The 16,678-nt window shown below is 37.4% G+C and overlaps 1 protein-coding gene across 1 annotated transcript in view; it reads left to right on the plus strand.

Annotated features, from left to right (window-relative positions):
* Positions 1-16,437, plus strand: part of GLCCI1 (glucocorticoid induced 1) — a 148,513-nt gene extending 132,076 nt beyond the window's left edge. The window contains exons 8-9 of the mRNA XM_032592498.2: positions 12,254-12,374; positions 13,531-16,437. Coding sequence (XP_032448389.1) covers positions 12,254-12,374; positions 13,531-13,873 — 464 coding nt within the window. The 3' untranslated portion in view covers positions 13,874-16,437. The remainder of the gene's footprint in view (positions 1-12,253; positions 12,375-13,530) is intronic.
* The last annotated feature ends 241 nt before the right edge of the window (positions 16,438-16,678 follow it).

Consider the following 16,678-nt stretch of genomic DNA (forward strand, 5'->3'; position numbering starts at 1 on the left):
GGATGCAATGAGGCAGATAAATATATGGTTTCTGCAGTTCAGAAGAGGTACTCACTTAGGTCCTCAGTTTAAAATATACACTGTTTTTACATATAACATAGAACATATGTAAGTTTAAGGTACACAGTGTAATGATTTGATACATGTGTATGTTTGCAAAATGTTTACCACATAAGGTTAGTTAACGTATCCTTGACCTCACATAACTACTTTTTTGTTGTTGTTGTTATGGTGAGAACATTAAAGTTTTACTCTCATAGCAACTTTGAAGTATACAGTACAGTATTATTAACTGTAATCACCATGCTGTACCTTAGATCCCCAGAACTTACTCATCTTGTAACTGAAAGTTTGTCATCTTCGCATGTCTTCCTCCCCTAGCAACCACTGTCCTACTCTCTGTTTCTGTAAGTTTGATGTTTTTAAGATTCTACATATAAGTGAGATTGTACACTATTTTTCTCTGACTTATTTCACTTACCATAATGCCCTTAAGGTCCATTCATGCTGTTGCAAATGGTAAGATTTCCTTTTTCATGGCTGAATAACATTTCCTGTGTGTATGTGTGTGTGTGCGTGCATTTTCTTTATCCATTTATGGCCACTTAGGTTATTTTCATGTTTGGGCTATTACAAATAATGCTACAGTGAACATGGGAATGCAGGTGTCTCTTCAAGATACTATAATAGTCTGAATTCTGACCATTTCTTAGATAAGTTAGTCCTTTTTTCTAAGACTTTTCCTTTTTTTTTTTTTTTTGGTATATTTTCTTCTATGTATTTTTATTCTAACACAAATGTTTTTTTGTTTTGTTTTGTTTTTTGTGTTCCTCTTGGTGGCTTTGTTTGTTTGTTTGTTTTAAAGTAAAATGAGAACACTGGTCCGGATCATCTCTAAGGCCAACAATTTTTTTCCTAATAATTAAAAAAATATTTCTTAGTAAAACAGGGTAATAATACATACCTCTTATCATTATTTGGGTTATTAAGATATTATAGTAAAGTGCTTAGCACAACCATTGGTCCATAGTAAACAATAAATTGTGCTGGGTATGGCTAATAGTGACTTTAAAAAAAAAAAATCTCTGTAGAAATTATGGAATCATTTTAGACATTTTTTGTTTTCTACAAGACTATTTCAGCTTGGGAATTAAGATACTAGTTTATCAACATATTACCATAATTAGCTTTGAGCACTACTTTGTGATTAAGATCAAGCTGATGTTTAGTGTTCCCTGAAAAAATTAGGTGACCTTCTATTATAATGCGAACTTTCTAGTTCTCAAATCAACTCCCCTCTTTGTGAAGAAAAAATTAAAATAACATCTGTCTCTTTTATATATGCATGTATATACATATACACACACACACATGTATTTCAGAATTGAGGATGGGGGTTTATGTATTCAACTGAGTTTATACTTCTAGTTTAAGAAACATTTATTGAACATGGATGTATGTCAGATGCTCCGCTAGGGAGTAGAGAAATAGAGTTGAATAGGATGTGATAATCTGTTTTTAAGAAACTTATAGTGTAATATGGGATAATAGTAATGTAAACAAATAATACACTTGTATACAAGAACATTCAGAATACTGAAGATACAAAAGAGGGAGTTGTTAGTTTTACAGTTTCTGATGTCAATTAAACTATAGAGTAGTCTCTGACTCATTACTTCTTTGTGTACAGTCCAAATTTTGTTTTTTAAGATACTGATTCCATCTTATAATATGCATTTTCTGCAATAAAGCATAAATTAGCCTTTGATTTCCAGTAAAGAAAAAAAATGGAAGCTATAGATTTTGAATAGGTTTGTATTATTAACTATGAAAACAGAATTGGTACTGTAATTTTGTAGTCAACTAGAATATATTGGGAGTACCTACATATTCTGCACTTACTGTAGAGAATTCGTTCTGTGATAGAATAGTTAGTTCAGACATTGTTAGGCACCTGGAAAGGCATACTCAAGAAAGGAGAGGGAGAGCCATTGTGAATACATGGGCTCATGAGAGATGTGCTGGTGAGCTGATTATTTTTCTAAGACTCACCTGTGGCATACTTATCCTTTTCCTGATTTTGCTAACATTGTTTCTTCCTATTCCTAACATATGTTCTTTTCTGTGAGCCATGTATCATTTGAGACCTATAAAATAATTTGAGTGGATTATTAGTATATTGGGTTTTTCTTTGGCTATTTCGACTGCAGTGCCATGACAAAAACACTCTGACTATTGAGAAAGGTCCAGCCATTAAGAAACTATTTTCAGGTTTGAGGTGGGGTTTTTTGTTTGTTTGTTTTTTTCTTTTTTTTGCTAGGTTTTTCCAGTGACCTGAAGACTGAACGCAGCCTGGTCACATGTCTAAAGTTGTCAGGCCTAATAACCGCCATGGTTCCTACTGTGTGGAGAATGTCTCATCTTGACATCCTCAGAACATACCTGAAGAGTTAGGCTACGTTCTTTCACATTATCATGCCCAAAATGTAAGGGAGATAAATAGTGATTTATATAATACAGATGGCAGCATCAAAACACGCTGTTAGCAGCTCTGCCTGCATTCTTTGCTGTTAGCCAAACCGGTGCTGGGCAAGCCACAGAATCGAAACTTCAGTCTGCCACTTACAGTTGATCTTTGGCACAATTCGCGTAGGCAGTTGTTATAAAATACTGCAATTTTGCAAGATATTGTGGAAACATTGATTATTCTAATCATAAAGTCAACTGAACCATTCTCCTCGGGCCAAGTACGGAGAGTTCAATTCCAAGAGTCCACAAATTGGCTACTTGGAACTTAAACTGTACTTTCCCACAAGAACAACGTATGTTATGTGGATGGAGTTTCCCAAGGCCAATGCATAGAAGCCTATTTACCTCTTACTGTGATTAACTCATAAATATTAATAATCCTGAGCTTTGGGGGTTAGGACTGAGCAGGCCTTAGTTGTAGGAGAGAAAAAAATAAAGTATTATCTTGTCTTTTCCGGGTTCAGAGCTGACACTAGTCAGACTTTTGAAAGAGACTCTTTTTGACATCATCTTATTCCTTCCTACACACATTTTAATTCTATTTGCGTTTATGTCTAGGGCTGTATTGCGTAACCTTCTTCAACCTTTGCCCTTAACATACTTCAATGCTCTGTCTTCTAGAGAGCTTAATCAGCTGAGATTTTGTGGTACATTTCTTTTCATGTTTTATATTGTTAAAATAAATAGGTTGGATATACGGCTTTTAGCGACTGCATCTTAAAATCACTGCTTCTGATCCTGAGTCTGTTTCTCTATCAAAAGATTATCTCCACATAGTTCTAGGATCCCTTGTTACCCTAGAAGAACCTCTTTTGGTAAAATGACCAGGAGTATAGAGCTACAACACAGGAATTATTCCATAGACTAACACTGACCTGTTCTAGAATCCTGTCCCTAATGTCATCTTCCCTGTTTCTCTTTTTCAAGGTAACATGTAAAATCTTATATATTCCCATTGACAGCACATAAGAAGCATCTAGTAAATGCCTTTTTCCCCTCTTTAGGAATATGTTCACAATCATACTGGTGGCAGATGCTGTGCTAGCCCTCTGTGGATGAGTTACTATTTATAGTTGAAAACTAAGTAATAAGTGTACATCTCCGTTCTAGCAGTTACAACCCAGAGTCTAGAATAGAAGCAAACCAAAATTTATTAACAAACGTGCATATATGTTTCACTTAATCTCCTGTTATCTATTTACCAGAATATAAGCTCCAGCAGGAGCAGATAACTTTATTTTACTCATTGCTTTATCCTCAGCATAGAGTAGTGCCTATCATAGAGTAGTGCTTAGTGGAGATTTCTTCAGGTATTCCTTTAAGGCCTGTCTTTATGGTATGTCCATTTTTTAAGGCTATATTTTTTAGCTGTGTTGAACATAAGTATCTTTTTTTTTTAGGTTGTTAAATTATATGTATGAGGCCTTTGAATGTTCAGGAAGAGTGTGATAATGTTCCCCTCCCCGATCACCACCAAAAAAAAAAGACAGTACAGAGAACTAAACAACTAAGATTATGCTAATTTAGTGATAAGGCCTTTGGTGGGGAAGAAACCATAAAATCCAAATTCCCTTTTGAAATTCAGGGAAAGGAAGTAACTGCTAAAATCCATATCATCTTCCATTCTGATCATGACTGGGCAGAAAGTAGGGTATCAACTAGGCCTGTTGATACCCCCAAAAGGGGATCTGTTAAATTTTTTCTCCCTGTTATCTTCTGTGTTCCTCTAGGAAAAATACCAACACATAGAGGCCATTGCTTACACTGGGTCTCTTGTGACACTAACAAAAGTCAGGCCCAATAAAGCTTTCAGATTTTAATTAGAATTCAGATTACCTGAGCTTTCAGACTTTAATTAGAAGCATGGGATGTTAGATTGGAAGGAACTTGATCATCATCTTGTCTCCTCCTCCTGTCTCCAGCAAGGACACTACAGTTGAGACAGATCAAAACCTAGCAAGACAGGGAGCCTAACGGTAATGAGCTCTGACTCTGGTGCAGCCTGGTTGAATCCCAGCTCTGCCACTTAGTTATTATGTGTCCTTGGGCAAGCTACTCAACCTCTCTTGTATCTCAATTTCTTAATCTGTTAATTACAGATAATGATGGTACCTGCCTCCTAGGATTGTTAATAGTGATTAAATGTGCTCAGGTGATTTTACCTTTGTCATCTCCTATAATGTTACCACAATCCTGTGAGTAGGGAGGAATATTATTATTTTAAGAAAGGGGAAGCTGAGGCTTAGAAAATAAAGTAACTTTCCTAAATTCTTTGTAGTCCAGATGACAACAAAGATCTTCTATACAAACCTCATACTACTACTTGCTGCCTCTTTTGCAGGAGGAATAGCCTTATATGGGCAGTCAGCTGTGAAAGGGCCTGATGTGTGGAGAACAGTAAGAAACTGTGTGGCTAGAGCACAGAGGTGAATGGTGGCGAGCAGAAGCAGTGAGAGTAGAGAGGTAGAAAGGCCGGCATTTCATAAGGGGCCTTGTAGGCCTTGCTCAGAGAAATGAAGGACCAGGTAAAGATCTTTGTCAGCTAAAGGACACGACCAGATTTATCTTTAAGGGCCACAGCACAGGTGGAAGTACAGAAGTGGAGAGAGAGCAGGAGGACCAGATAAGGTAATTTTTGGCAGTCTAGTCCTGTGGTCTCCAAATTTGATTCCTCACATGTCCTTTGCAGCAATTTTTGATCTATACCATTAATATAAGTTCATGTATTTCTAAGTTATGTATGTACTTAATTCGATCCACAAACTAAATATGTATTAGTAAAGCATACTTTCTTATTTTTAAGGGTAAAAAGTGTGTGTAAATGTTCTAAAAATCTTGCATGTCAGCACATTGTTTTATGCCTCTCAGTTGGGAAACCAGAGGGGCAGGGGAGAGAGATTGAGGGGGTGCAGAGATGTTGGAGGAGAGGGACTTAAGAGGAGTCTGCAGCATCTGGTGGCTGATAGATGGACGAGGTCAGGGAGGATAAAGGCCAAGTTCTATCAGAGTTCTAATTTGGGAGATGCAGAAGGTAGATTATTACCATTAGTAATTAGGCAGTGAGTATCAAAGAAGGAACAAGCTTTAAGGTGGAAACAGTGATAAGTTTAAGAGTCCATGTCGGTTAGTGCCTAAAGACACTATAATACCATTTTCCTTTAGCAAGAATTGGGGGTAAAAAGTAAACACCAAGATTTCCCTAATACGTTAAGACAGCATTTGTAGCATTTTTCTTTGCCACCTTCTATTTTGCACATAGTTAAGTGCTCAGCAAATATTTAAGTGAGCATTTAAAATTACGGTGAAACTTTGGGGTGCCTGGGTGGCTCAGTTGGTTAAGCATCTGATTTCGGCTCAGGGCATGATCTCACAGTTCGTGAGTTTGAGCACCATGTCAGGCTCTGTGCTGACAGCTCGGAGCCTGGAGCCTGCTTCAGATTCTGCCCTCTCTCTCTCTCTCTGCCCTCCCCTGTTCATGTGTTCGCTTTCTCTCAAAGATAAGTAAACATTAAAATTTTTTTTTTAATTACAGTGAAACTTTTATTAGAAGTGTTTATTTTTCCTCATTAGGATACTTCAGGAGTAGTTTAATATGAATAATGTGTTTTAAAATGTTTTTTGAAAACTGATGTCCCTGGAAATATTTCTATTTAAAAAGTTCAAGAATATAAAATCTAAGATGGGGAACACCTGGGTGGCTCAGTCAGTTAAGCATCCAACTCTTGATCTCAGCTCAGGTCTTGATTGCCAGGTCAGGAGTTTAAGCCCCGTGTTGGACACTGAGCTGGGTGTGAAGTCTACTTTAAAAAAATAAACAAAAAAGATTGTATCAGAATGATTTTCCTGAGATCCTTAATTACATTACTTTTCAAGATATAAAATATTCTCTGTAAACTGAAATTTTTCTGTGTGACCATTGTGATGTATATGTATAAGAGGCTGGATTTTAGTCTATAAACTGGTTTGAAGACTGTCTTCAGTAAAGTGATTTGCTTTCATTTTGAACTGCAAGGTCAGGTAGTCAAATTCAGAATGACTAGTTAGCATATCAGTGACTCCAAGTCACATAAGGAGATAATAATAAAGTGTGCCATTCTGCATATCAAGATTATGTTTGTGGAAGAAGAATTGTACTTATTGTGAGTACACAAAAATAAAGGAACAGCTATGATTGTTTACTTAATTTTTAAAGTGATATCAATTCAATGAATACTTAGGGAACGATGTGATTAAAACACTTGCCCACATATGACAAATATTTGATTAATGGACCAAACATTTGGAATGTAAGTTAAGCCCATTATTCAAAACACAATCTTAATTTGAAATAAAGTTCAAAAATATAAGTAGCGAAGGTTCTGATGGTCATTATTCCTCCTTACCCTTTGTTGAATGCCAGTCTGAGGAAGATCTTAGCTGTGGTTGATGACTTGTTTTATTAAAATTCTGTAACCTTCTCATAAAAGGTTGACTTTGAAGTTTTAGGGGAACCTTACAGACTGTTTGTAAAAGCCAAAATTTCTCCTTACTTGTCCCCAGTTTGGTCTTGGAGTTAACAACTCCTTTTCAATACAATCAGTAATCACAAACAACTGGTTCCAAATTGTTTGTTGCGAAGAAAGGCTATATAGTTTTATGTTTCTCCCAGTTTCATTAGGCCATCAAACCACACTACAGCTGATAATTTCATTTCCTGAAGCAAAAGAAGTAATTTTAATGCTAGAGTAGTAATTGTTTAGGTCCTATTTAGTCAATCATATTTCTAACCTAACTCATCATTGGCTTTTAATTACACTCCTCATATGTCATTGAGTATAGTTTTGGTTGAACTCTGCCCTCACTTATCCAGCCTCTTACCTCTGCTGTGAAGACAGAATTACATTCTACTGGTTAGGTCTTTGTAGAGGAATCTGTAGAATCTATGCTTTAGCCATTGATGTTAATTTCAGGATGATAGATTATATGCTAAAGGATGACTTTATGAACTGGCAGGGTTTATGCTAGGCAGTCTAAACTGGGGAATCTGGTACTCCAAATATCACCCTGCCTTGCTCCCAGACACGAAAATCTCCTCTTTTTAAGTACCTGAATAGAAGTAGAATGTGCAGATCTATTAAAAATTATTTTCTGTTCCCCTCTTCTGCCAAGAGAAAGTAGAATAGGTGAATGGTTCACCTTCTTACATTTGCAAACAGGGAAGGGTATGTTCTTTCTGCTATTATGGTCATATTCAGACCATATGATTCAGGCACTGTCCTAATTCTTTTCGCACACATTTTTCATAGCTATCCTATCAGTAATTAGTCCCATTTTGCAGATCAAAAAAGGGATCAAATTTTTCCTAGGTCATGGTGTTAGGCCTGATAGAAGTCAGGCAGCCTGACTCCAGACCAGTGCTTTGACCTTTTCATGATTGGGTCTCAAATTTGGCTCTGCTGTAAAAATATTTGGGGGCTTTCCAAAAAAAAGAAAGAAAGAAAGAAAGAAAGAAAGAAAGCAACGAGGCAGCACGTGCTGGGGAAGAGCCCCAGACTAACTAAATCAGAATATCTTAGGGATGAGGTCTGGACAGTAGTATTTATTGATATTTTTGAAACATCTGATGAGTCTAATGTGAAACCAAAGTTAAGGACTACTTACTGTGCTATTACATTACTTGTTTTAGTACTAATTTCTCTTAATTTGATAGTGATCTGATAGTAAGAGATAAAGCACATCTAAAGACTTAAGACTAATAAGAACCATGGCAAAGATTTTACATACCTACCCACAGAATGTCTTAACTGTATAATATCATTTTTTATACTGGAATTGTGGGCCATACTTAATATACCAGAAATAATGAGGGCCATATATAAGGAGAGATTCAGAAAACTCTTAAACAATAAAAGTACATGTAGTTTTTTTTTGTTTGTTTGTTTTTTTTTAACATTTATTTATTTTTGAGACAGAGACAGAGCATGAGCAGGGGAGGGTCAGAGAGAGGGAAACACAGAATCCGAAACAGGCTCCAGGCTGTGAGCTGTCAGCACACAGCCCGATGCGGGGCTCGAACTCACGGACCGCGAGATCATGACCTGAGCCGAAGTCGGATGCCTAACCGACCGAGCCACCCAGGCGCCCCAAAGTACATGTAGTTTTAAAAATAATGTTTTTGTATGTAAAAGCCAATTTTCTCCTTCTCCCCAAATATTAAAAATATTTGACAACCTACTTATATTTTAATGGTAAATATGGTACACATGTATAAGTTTTCCCAAACCAGTAAAAGGTTTCCATACTACTAATTTCCAGAGTTGGGTGATTCTTTATAAAGATAGATGAGACTGTTAAAATATAGACAAATATGTAAATAATCATATTTTTTACATTTAGTTTTATTAATTGACATTGGCTATGATATAAGAATATAAAGTTACACTTAATGAGAACTACAGGTCTAGTTATTTCTTACTGAGGGATGACAGAATGTGCAAATTTATCATGCTTGTGAACAAAAGTGATTGAATTAAGATTACCATGAAACTTCTCATCTTGAATCTCCTGAGCAAGTGTGTTTACCTCACATTTGTAATGTTCTGTTACTGAAATGTGTTTATTAAATTCGGCACAGAGTTCTAAACGAATCAGCTAGACCCCAAGTCTGGAATGGGTAGGATAGGTTGTTCTTGTGGGTTGTTTTTAAATCATGCCATTTTGTGAAGCAAAAAAAAATACTTGTTAGAACCATTAAGAAAGTCACAGAATTTTCGAGTTAGGAGTGGTAATTTCTTTAGTTATATAGAAACTCAGAAAGGCAGTTGTGTTTAAGGTTTCACAACTAGTGACAGAACTGAGACCTCAGACCACGGGTCTCCATTTCCTGTTCCTCTTTGCTGTCTACCAGATCATATACTCACCTGAGGGAAAAAAAAAAAAAAAAAAACAAAAAACAAAACTCCAGATTGAACAAATCTGTTAATAGTTTCAATTTTTGGGAGTGCCTGAGTGGTTCAGTCAGTTAAGCGTCCAACTTTAGCTCAGGATCTGATCTCACAGCTTGTGAGTTTGAGCCCCACGTCAGGCTCTGTGCTGACAGCTTGAAGCCTGGAGCCTGCTTCGGATTCTGTGTCTCCCTCTCTCTCTGCCCCTCCCCCCAGCCCCTCCCCCCCCACTCTGTCTCTCTCTGTGTCTCAAAAATGCATAAACATTAAAAAAATTTTTTTTTCTAAATAGTTTTAATTCTCCTTTCAAGCTTTATTTTTCCAGACCACCAAAAATTCAAATAAATGTTATATATATAGTTCAACAGCAACAACAAAAAAACCTCAACTTTTTAATTGAAAAGGCAAGGAGATATAATAGTACCAAATACGGTCTATTCTAGGATAGCAATATATTTATTTATTTTTTGTTTAACATTAGCCACCCCTTCTCCCCTAAACTAGAACAAGAATGTTTAAGTGGGGCGCCTGGGTGGCTCAGTCAGTTAAGTGTCCCACTCTTGGTTTCGGCTCAGGTCATGAACTCACGCTTCGTAAGTTCAAGCTCTGTGTAAGGCTCTGTGCTGCCAGTGCAGAGCCTGCTTGGGATTCTCTCTCTCTCTGTCCCTCCCTCCCTCCCTCTCTCTCTCTCAAAATAAATAAATAAACTTTAAAAAAACTATTTTAAAAAAAGAATGTTTAAGTAGGTAAAGCTAAAACTATAAGCTTCTGAAATTTAAAAAAAAATTAGGAATAAAACTAATTTATTGTAAATTGTTAATAGGAAGATAATCAGTTTTGTACATTGTCCAGCTCCTGTCTAGCTTTCAATTCTGGGAATGTCCCTTGAAGTCATTAATAAAGTCACGAGAGAAATCAAGCAGCAGACCTGGTGATGTAGTAAGCAGTAGAGCCCAAAAGACTGTAGCAGTGGCCGAGGTGACTTTTCTTACATGCTGATGGGATGAGTCCTTGACTGCTGACATGGCCACACTCCCGCTGACAGCAAGAAAAAGTCTTCTCACAACCATTAGAGCCCAGGGTTTCAGGCCATTTGTGCCCTCCTTGGAGAATACCATCACCAGCAAGAACCTCCACGGAGACGTCACATACCATCTCCACAGGGCTGCTTGCTGCCTGGATAATAAAGCAGGGTCAGGCTGTGTTTTTGTATTACACCAAGCTCAAGGTCTCGTTCTCACCACTTTAAGATTGTAGACCAATCTTTCTGGTCTTGCCCAGCTCAAGTAAAGGGCAGCAAACTCAGACTCTAGCCAGGTTAATGAGGTTTTGCATTCACCTAAGAAAGAAAATTATATCCTTCCTCCTGCCTTCCATTTGTTTAAATACTATGAGTATCGACTCTGAGAAAATCTTTAAATCTGAATGACATGTGAAGAAACGGAACTTAATTCTAAGACCTAATTCCTTCTAACAGACAGTGTGTAATCTGCAGGAACATATGTAACAGTAGTGATGGAGAAGGGGTGGTTTTCTAAGGTTTCCCAATTGTGTGGCCTTTTTATTTTGTAGGCAATGATTTCCCAGCCTGAGATGCAGCCATATGCAAATATAAGCACACATCTCCATTCCCAAGACTAACCTAGGTGCTCTTTGACTCACTTACCAAATACAACTAAGTGTGCCTCAAGAGTCTACTAAGCATGTATTACAGTTCATTAATGATGATGAAAACATCCCTGTTACTCAGATTCTGAATGTGGTGCTGTGTTCTGTAGCCTAATCCAAAGCAACTTATCGAAATTGTGACAACCTTAATTATGACACCAAAGCCATCTTTCAAAATATACATGAAAATGATACATCTCAATAGATCATGTGCTTCGTATTTTAGCAGTGAGAATTGGTTTGCATTAAGTCAGAATTTGTTTAAATGGGACTATTGTATTTATACAGGTATGTTACTGACTTTACAACTTGGCATCTTACAAAGATAATGACACATTTTGGTGGATTTGATTTTCCAAAATCCTTTGCCAGGTAGGAAAGGGAGAAATTACATATAGGTTTTATGACTTTTCATGAATAGACCATTTCTTTTTTTGGTCAAAAATATGAAGAAAACATATTAGGTAGAGATGCTTTTAGATTCCTCATGCTTCTAATAGCAAAAATACAAACTGCTGGAAAAACTATTTTATGTAGACATTTTCAAGGCAAATTTCTGAGTAAATTCCATTTTTCATGATGGGCTGAGGGAAAATGATATTATGTGTTACAAACCTGTTTTTTTTCCCCCTGTATACATCTGTTCATGGTGTAATGAAAGTAAAAGTAATATTTCTGCTAAGAAACTTTGTAATGAAGATTATTCCACATGCTAAAATTTTTAATTAAACCGGTTGGACAGTGAGAAAACCTAGAGAACCCTGTGTTATAACCTCTTATATTTCTTTTGCATGATTTATATATATTGCCCCATTCATCTACATTTTGAAATACATACTGCTGTAATTGTTTTCAAGATGATAGCGCTGCTTTATTCAAAATGCAGTTTCTGGACCGAAATATCCTCCTTTTATTTTCTGTGGTATGGCAGATAACTGTTGCATCGCATCTTTTATTTCTAAGAAATGTACTACACAAGGGCGTTAGTAATAGCTCTGCAAAAAAGGAAGCTCTGTGGTGGAAGCAGAGGGGCCATAGTGGATAAACTGTGCAAAAGGCTGCTTGTTTGGAAATCAAATTTAATTTAAAAGAGCTTTCAATCACTAGTTAATGTAACTGCTTTAAATTTACAGACAGTGGGAGTAGCTCACCGTTACCCAAGTACGCTTCATCTCCCAAACCAAACAACAGCTACATGTTCAAACGGGAGCCCCCAGAGGGATGTGAGCGAGTGAAGGTCTTTGAGGAAATGGCGTAAGTAATGTCTTTTCTATCAGCTGGGATCTGCAAAGCTGTAAAGCTTTTTTTACTGAGACCAGTTGATTAAAGATGAATCAACTACTCCATCCAGCTGATAACGTGTCTCAAAACCAAATTATAAAAAGAAAATTGAATAAGCAGAAGGGATCTTAGTGTAGCATTGGAGTCTGTATGCTGGAAATACATAAACTTAATACAGAAACTTGGAAATTCATCCTTACTACCTAAAATATCTATTTTTGATCACTAAGAATTTTCCTCTCAAAACCTCTGTTGATTTAGATGGCTAACAAGGAGTTTAGCGGCAAATATCCATGTGTGGCTGGCCTTACGATAGTGATGCCCCAAACCAGAAGGAAACTAACATGTCTCCCTGTAGACGCTATCTAGCATGTGTATTCATTTAATGGAGACAGATTTTTTTTTTTCTTTTTGAATTTTCAGTACGCATTAAATTAGAAATTAAAGAAGAGGTTCATGCTGTGAATACTTGGCAGAGTAGCTCAAAAAAAAAAAAAAAAAAAAAAAGACTCTGTGGCTCTTAGACTCACTCATCCCTTTGTCCCAGTGCCAAGTGCCTGGGGAAGGCTGCTGTACTCTTGCAACCTGGAAGGGGACAGAGACTGGTCTTGCAGGAGTTGATGGCTAAGTTCTGGGAGTAGGAGGGGAGGAAAGGCTTCAGGACCCTGCTCCGCTGGGCTGTGACCGGCTCTTTGAGAAATTTTCTGATCTGTTGGTAGATGTATAGCAATGCAGAAAAAGGAGGAAATGCTTAAAACCAAATATAGGATTAGGTCATCCCTCTCCCATTGCACTTTTTCTTAACAGAAAAGGTCATTCTAACCTTGCATAATCTTCAGCTATAACGTAGGAAGTTTTTCCATCTTCCTAAATGATTGAAAGCAAACTAATGATCTTAGAAAAAATTTGCCCAGTCCTTTTGAAGATCCTTTGGTGTCAAAATTCACTCATTGCTGTGCACATCCGTAGTCTGCCAGCTGACTTGTGCTATGGAAGATGTTTACCCCTCTGTGTACACTTAACTCATTCCCTGCCATTCGCATTGTAGCTGTTGTAGAGAACTCCAGCTAAGTGAGAAAGTTTGGAAGTTGTTAGTGATTATAAATGTCATTTTGTCTTACGGTTTTAGGTCTCGTCAGCCTATCTCAGCCCCTCTCTTTTCATGTCCTGACAAAAACAAGGTTAATTTCATCCCAACCGGATCAGCTTTCTGTCCTGTAAAACTTCTAGGCCCTCTCTTACCTGCCTCCGACCTGATGCTCAAGAACTCTCCTAACTCTGGCCAGAGCTCGGCTCTGGCCACTCTGACCGTCGAGCAGCTCTCCTCCCGGGTTTCCTTTACATCCCTTACTGACGACACCAGCTCCGTGGGCGCCACGGAGGCCTCCGTCCAACAGCCGTCCCAGCAGCAGCTCCTGCAGGAACTGCAGGGTGAGGAACACATCTCTGCTCAGAACTATGTGATCATCTAAAGTGAAGGGGGAGCTGGCCTCTACCCTACCTTCATGGATTAGGAACTAGACCTCAGACATCTTATCTGCATGGAGTGACAAACTTTTTGAACACCACCACCACCAACAGAATACTTATCAGCATCATAAAGTATCTCTTGACACTGATCTTGGCAGGGACGGAACTCCTATTCAGCAGTTTTTGTGGAAAGCAGTAATGCTTGCAAAATGTGTGTGTCATTCAGCATTTTAAGTGGAGACTATGCATTTCATAGTATGTTTGACAGAGTAGTAGTGTGTCCTGTGTTTTGTTCCAAATTCTTCAGTATAAATAAGCTCTATATCAAAAAGTTGCCTGTCTAAATAGAAAAATGTCTTGCTGTGTTTTGTCCTATGGAAAATACTGTACTTCAGGATTATGTTTACAATTGATCCAGGTGTTTGTTTCTAACTTCTGTAATACATACAATGCAAAAAAATAAATAAATGGCCACAACAGTTGCACAGTGCCCACCCTATGGCCTAGCTTCAGGTACTTCAGTTGAAGTCTAAACTCAGGTAACTTGGAATGTATATCATATTGGGATATTAAATATTTCACAGCTAAAAAGCTAAAGAGGGAACATCACTCTTTTGCCTTTCCTTATTTTCTGCATTTCCCTTTCCTCATTACATTCCACATTCTTAGAATAAGAAGTGCATTCAACCCTAGGAGAACAATAATCCTGGACATGGGTGAACATGAGGAGAACCAGCAAATCTGTGGTGTCTGACATCACTTTTGTCATGCGGTTACAAGTAACACAACTGTTGAATCCACTGTTTCAACATGTGTAGATGTGGCTTTTTTTTTTTTTAAACAAGTTCAGGTGTTGCTCAGTTAATGACTGTTCTAATGTTGCAAATAAAGCGTCTGATACCAGGCTGTATGTAAACATTCCAATTGTGTGTAATGGGATTTAAAAACAAGAAAGTCTAGGTTTGATTTCCAAACAAGTGAACTTTCCCAGGGGATGGTGGAGATTTCTTGTTTATGTTGCCCATCAGGGTCATGAAATGCCATTGTTTTAGCTAAAGGCATATTAGTGTTCAGTTTCACTTTTGGAAATGCTTTAATTTGCAGGTTGAAAAATGACACGCTTTTGGTTAATTGTTTTCCTCAAGCACTTGAGGTGTGCGAGTCGCATTTGTGTGGAGAGAGAGCATGCGGGTCTCAGATGCTGTGCACATTAGGAAGCAGGTTCTTTGGTGACTTACATGGCGGTCGCTCACAGCTGCCTCATTGCGTCTCTCCTCACAATATCATGGATAGTTCTGGTAGTATTTTGGATGTGCAAAGTAAAGCCTATACCCAAGTAAGCAGTCTTGAACTCACAGACTTGACCCGAATTCTCAACAGTGTGAAGAGAGCCCTAGATGCTCTTGAGTGGTCAGTGGAAGAGCCCAGCTCTCAGACTTTGTTATCTGTGGCACAAAGAGAGTATCCTAAAGCAGAGGGAGGTTTTTGTATTTTTATTCCATTGCTTAAGTTCAGTAAAACACAGAGTTGTTTCATCTGTACCTACTACAGTATATGGCACAGTTTTCTTAACAGTTAGGGGAATAGGTGCCTACAGTTATAGGAACGTTTCAGTTCCTTTCAGTCATTCCTCGGGATTTCTTTGTTTTATTTCCTAAGGAGGGTGAAGAAAGAAGAAGTGATAAAGAAGAAAGCAACACCATTGATTTTTTTTTTTTTTTAGAAATGGTATATATATATATGTATATGTTTGTGTGTGTATGTATTTTGTGTATTATTTTTTCATGATTCCAATTATCTTCTTTCCACCAAAGTTTGCAGTAATATTCTCTCCTGAAGGTGCATTCTGGCTCCTTTAAATTAGTCAGTGTTATATTGTAGGAGACTGTCATGGAAAAGGACTCAGTTTACTTTTGCCATTTTCACAGGGGAACCTTTTAAAACAATCTCTTCAGCAGCAGACACCTTTAACCCTAATAATCTCAGGCCTTGATGAAAATACTATATTTTGTAGATTATGGTTAAAGGGAGAAAATTATTCTGTAAGATAAATATGAGCTCCATTAACTTCTGATATCTGGTTTAGCATTACATAATGTATTGATCTTATGCTCTGCTTTTGTCCAAATAAGATGCAATAGTATCAATATCAATTTCTGAAAGATGGACTGAATGCTTTTTTGGTGATGAAATCTGATGTACGATATTTATAGTGACATGTGCTTTTATTTTCTCATGAGAAACTAAATATTAATTGTGTTGTACATTTGTTCTTAGCATATATTAAAGTTCCGAACCAAATGTGTTAAAGCTTATGCTTTGCCATGTAAATTTCCCAGAAGTTGTTGAGCTCAAATGTATCCTACATCCAGCTGTAGAAATTTGTCAGAAATTGTTTAAATTTTGTACATAGTTGTACTGTTTAATTCTAGCCACTGCGCTGAACAGTATTCGAGTTACCATACAATATGGCTTTACACAAGGAAATGTGTGGCTTTTGTTTTGTATTTTTTCAGTATAGAAGTTCCTGTGTCTTATTTAAATAAAGTTATTAGTAAAACCAGAAGAGTTCACCTATGTTTTTTGGAAAGATTGGTTCGTAAGCACCTTGCCCAACAGAGATACACTTAGGTCAGGGTGATGGCAGTATCTGGTGCTCACTGAATTCCTGACCTGTATCTCTGGTGCTGGAGGGACTCTGACCGGATCAGATTTCCACAGCCTGGTTTCCTCTTGACATGTCATTTACACACTTTCCATCACACAGTAAGAAGCTGGATGTCTAAAGTTCCAAGTCTTTGTACCGC

Source organism: Lynx canadensis, chromosome A2 (assembly GCF_007474595.2).
Source record: "Lynx canadensis isolate LIC74 chromosome A2, mLynCan4.pri.v2, whole genome shotgun sequence".
NCBI classification, from domain to species: domain Eukaryota; kingdom Metazoa; phylum Chordata; class Mammalia; order Carnivora; family Felidae; genus Lynx; species Lynx canadensis.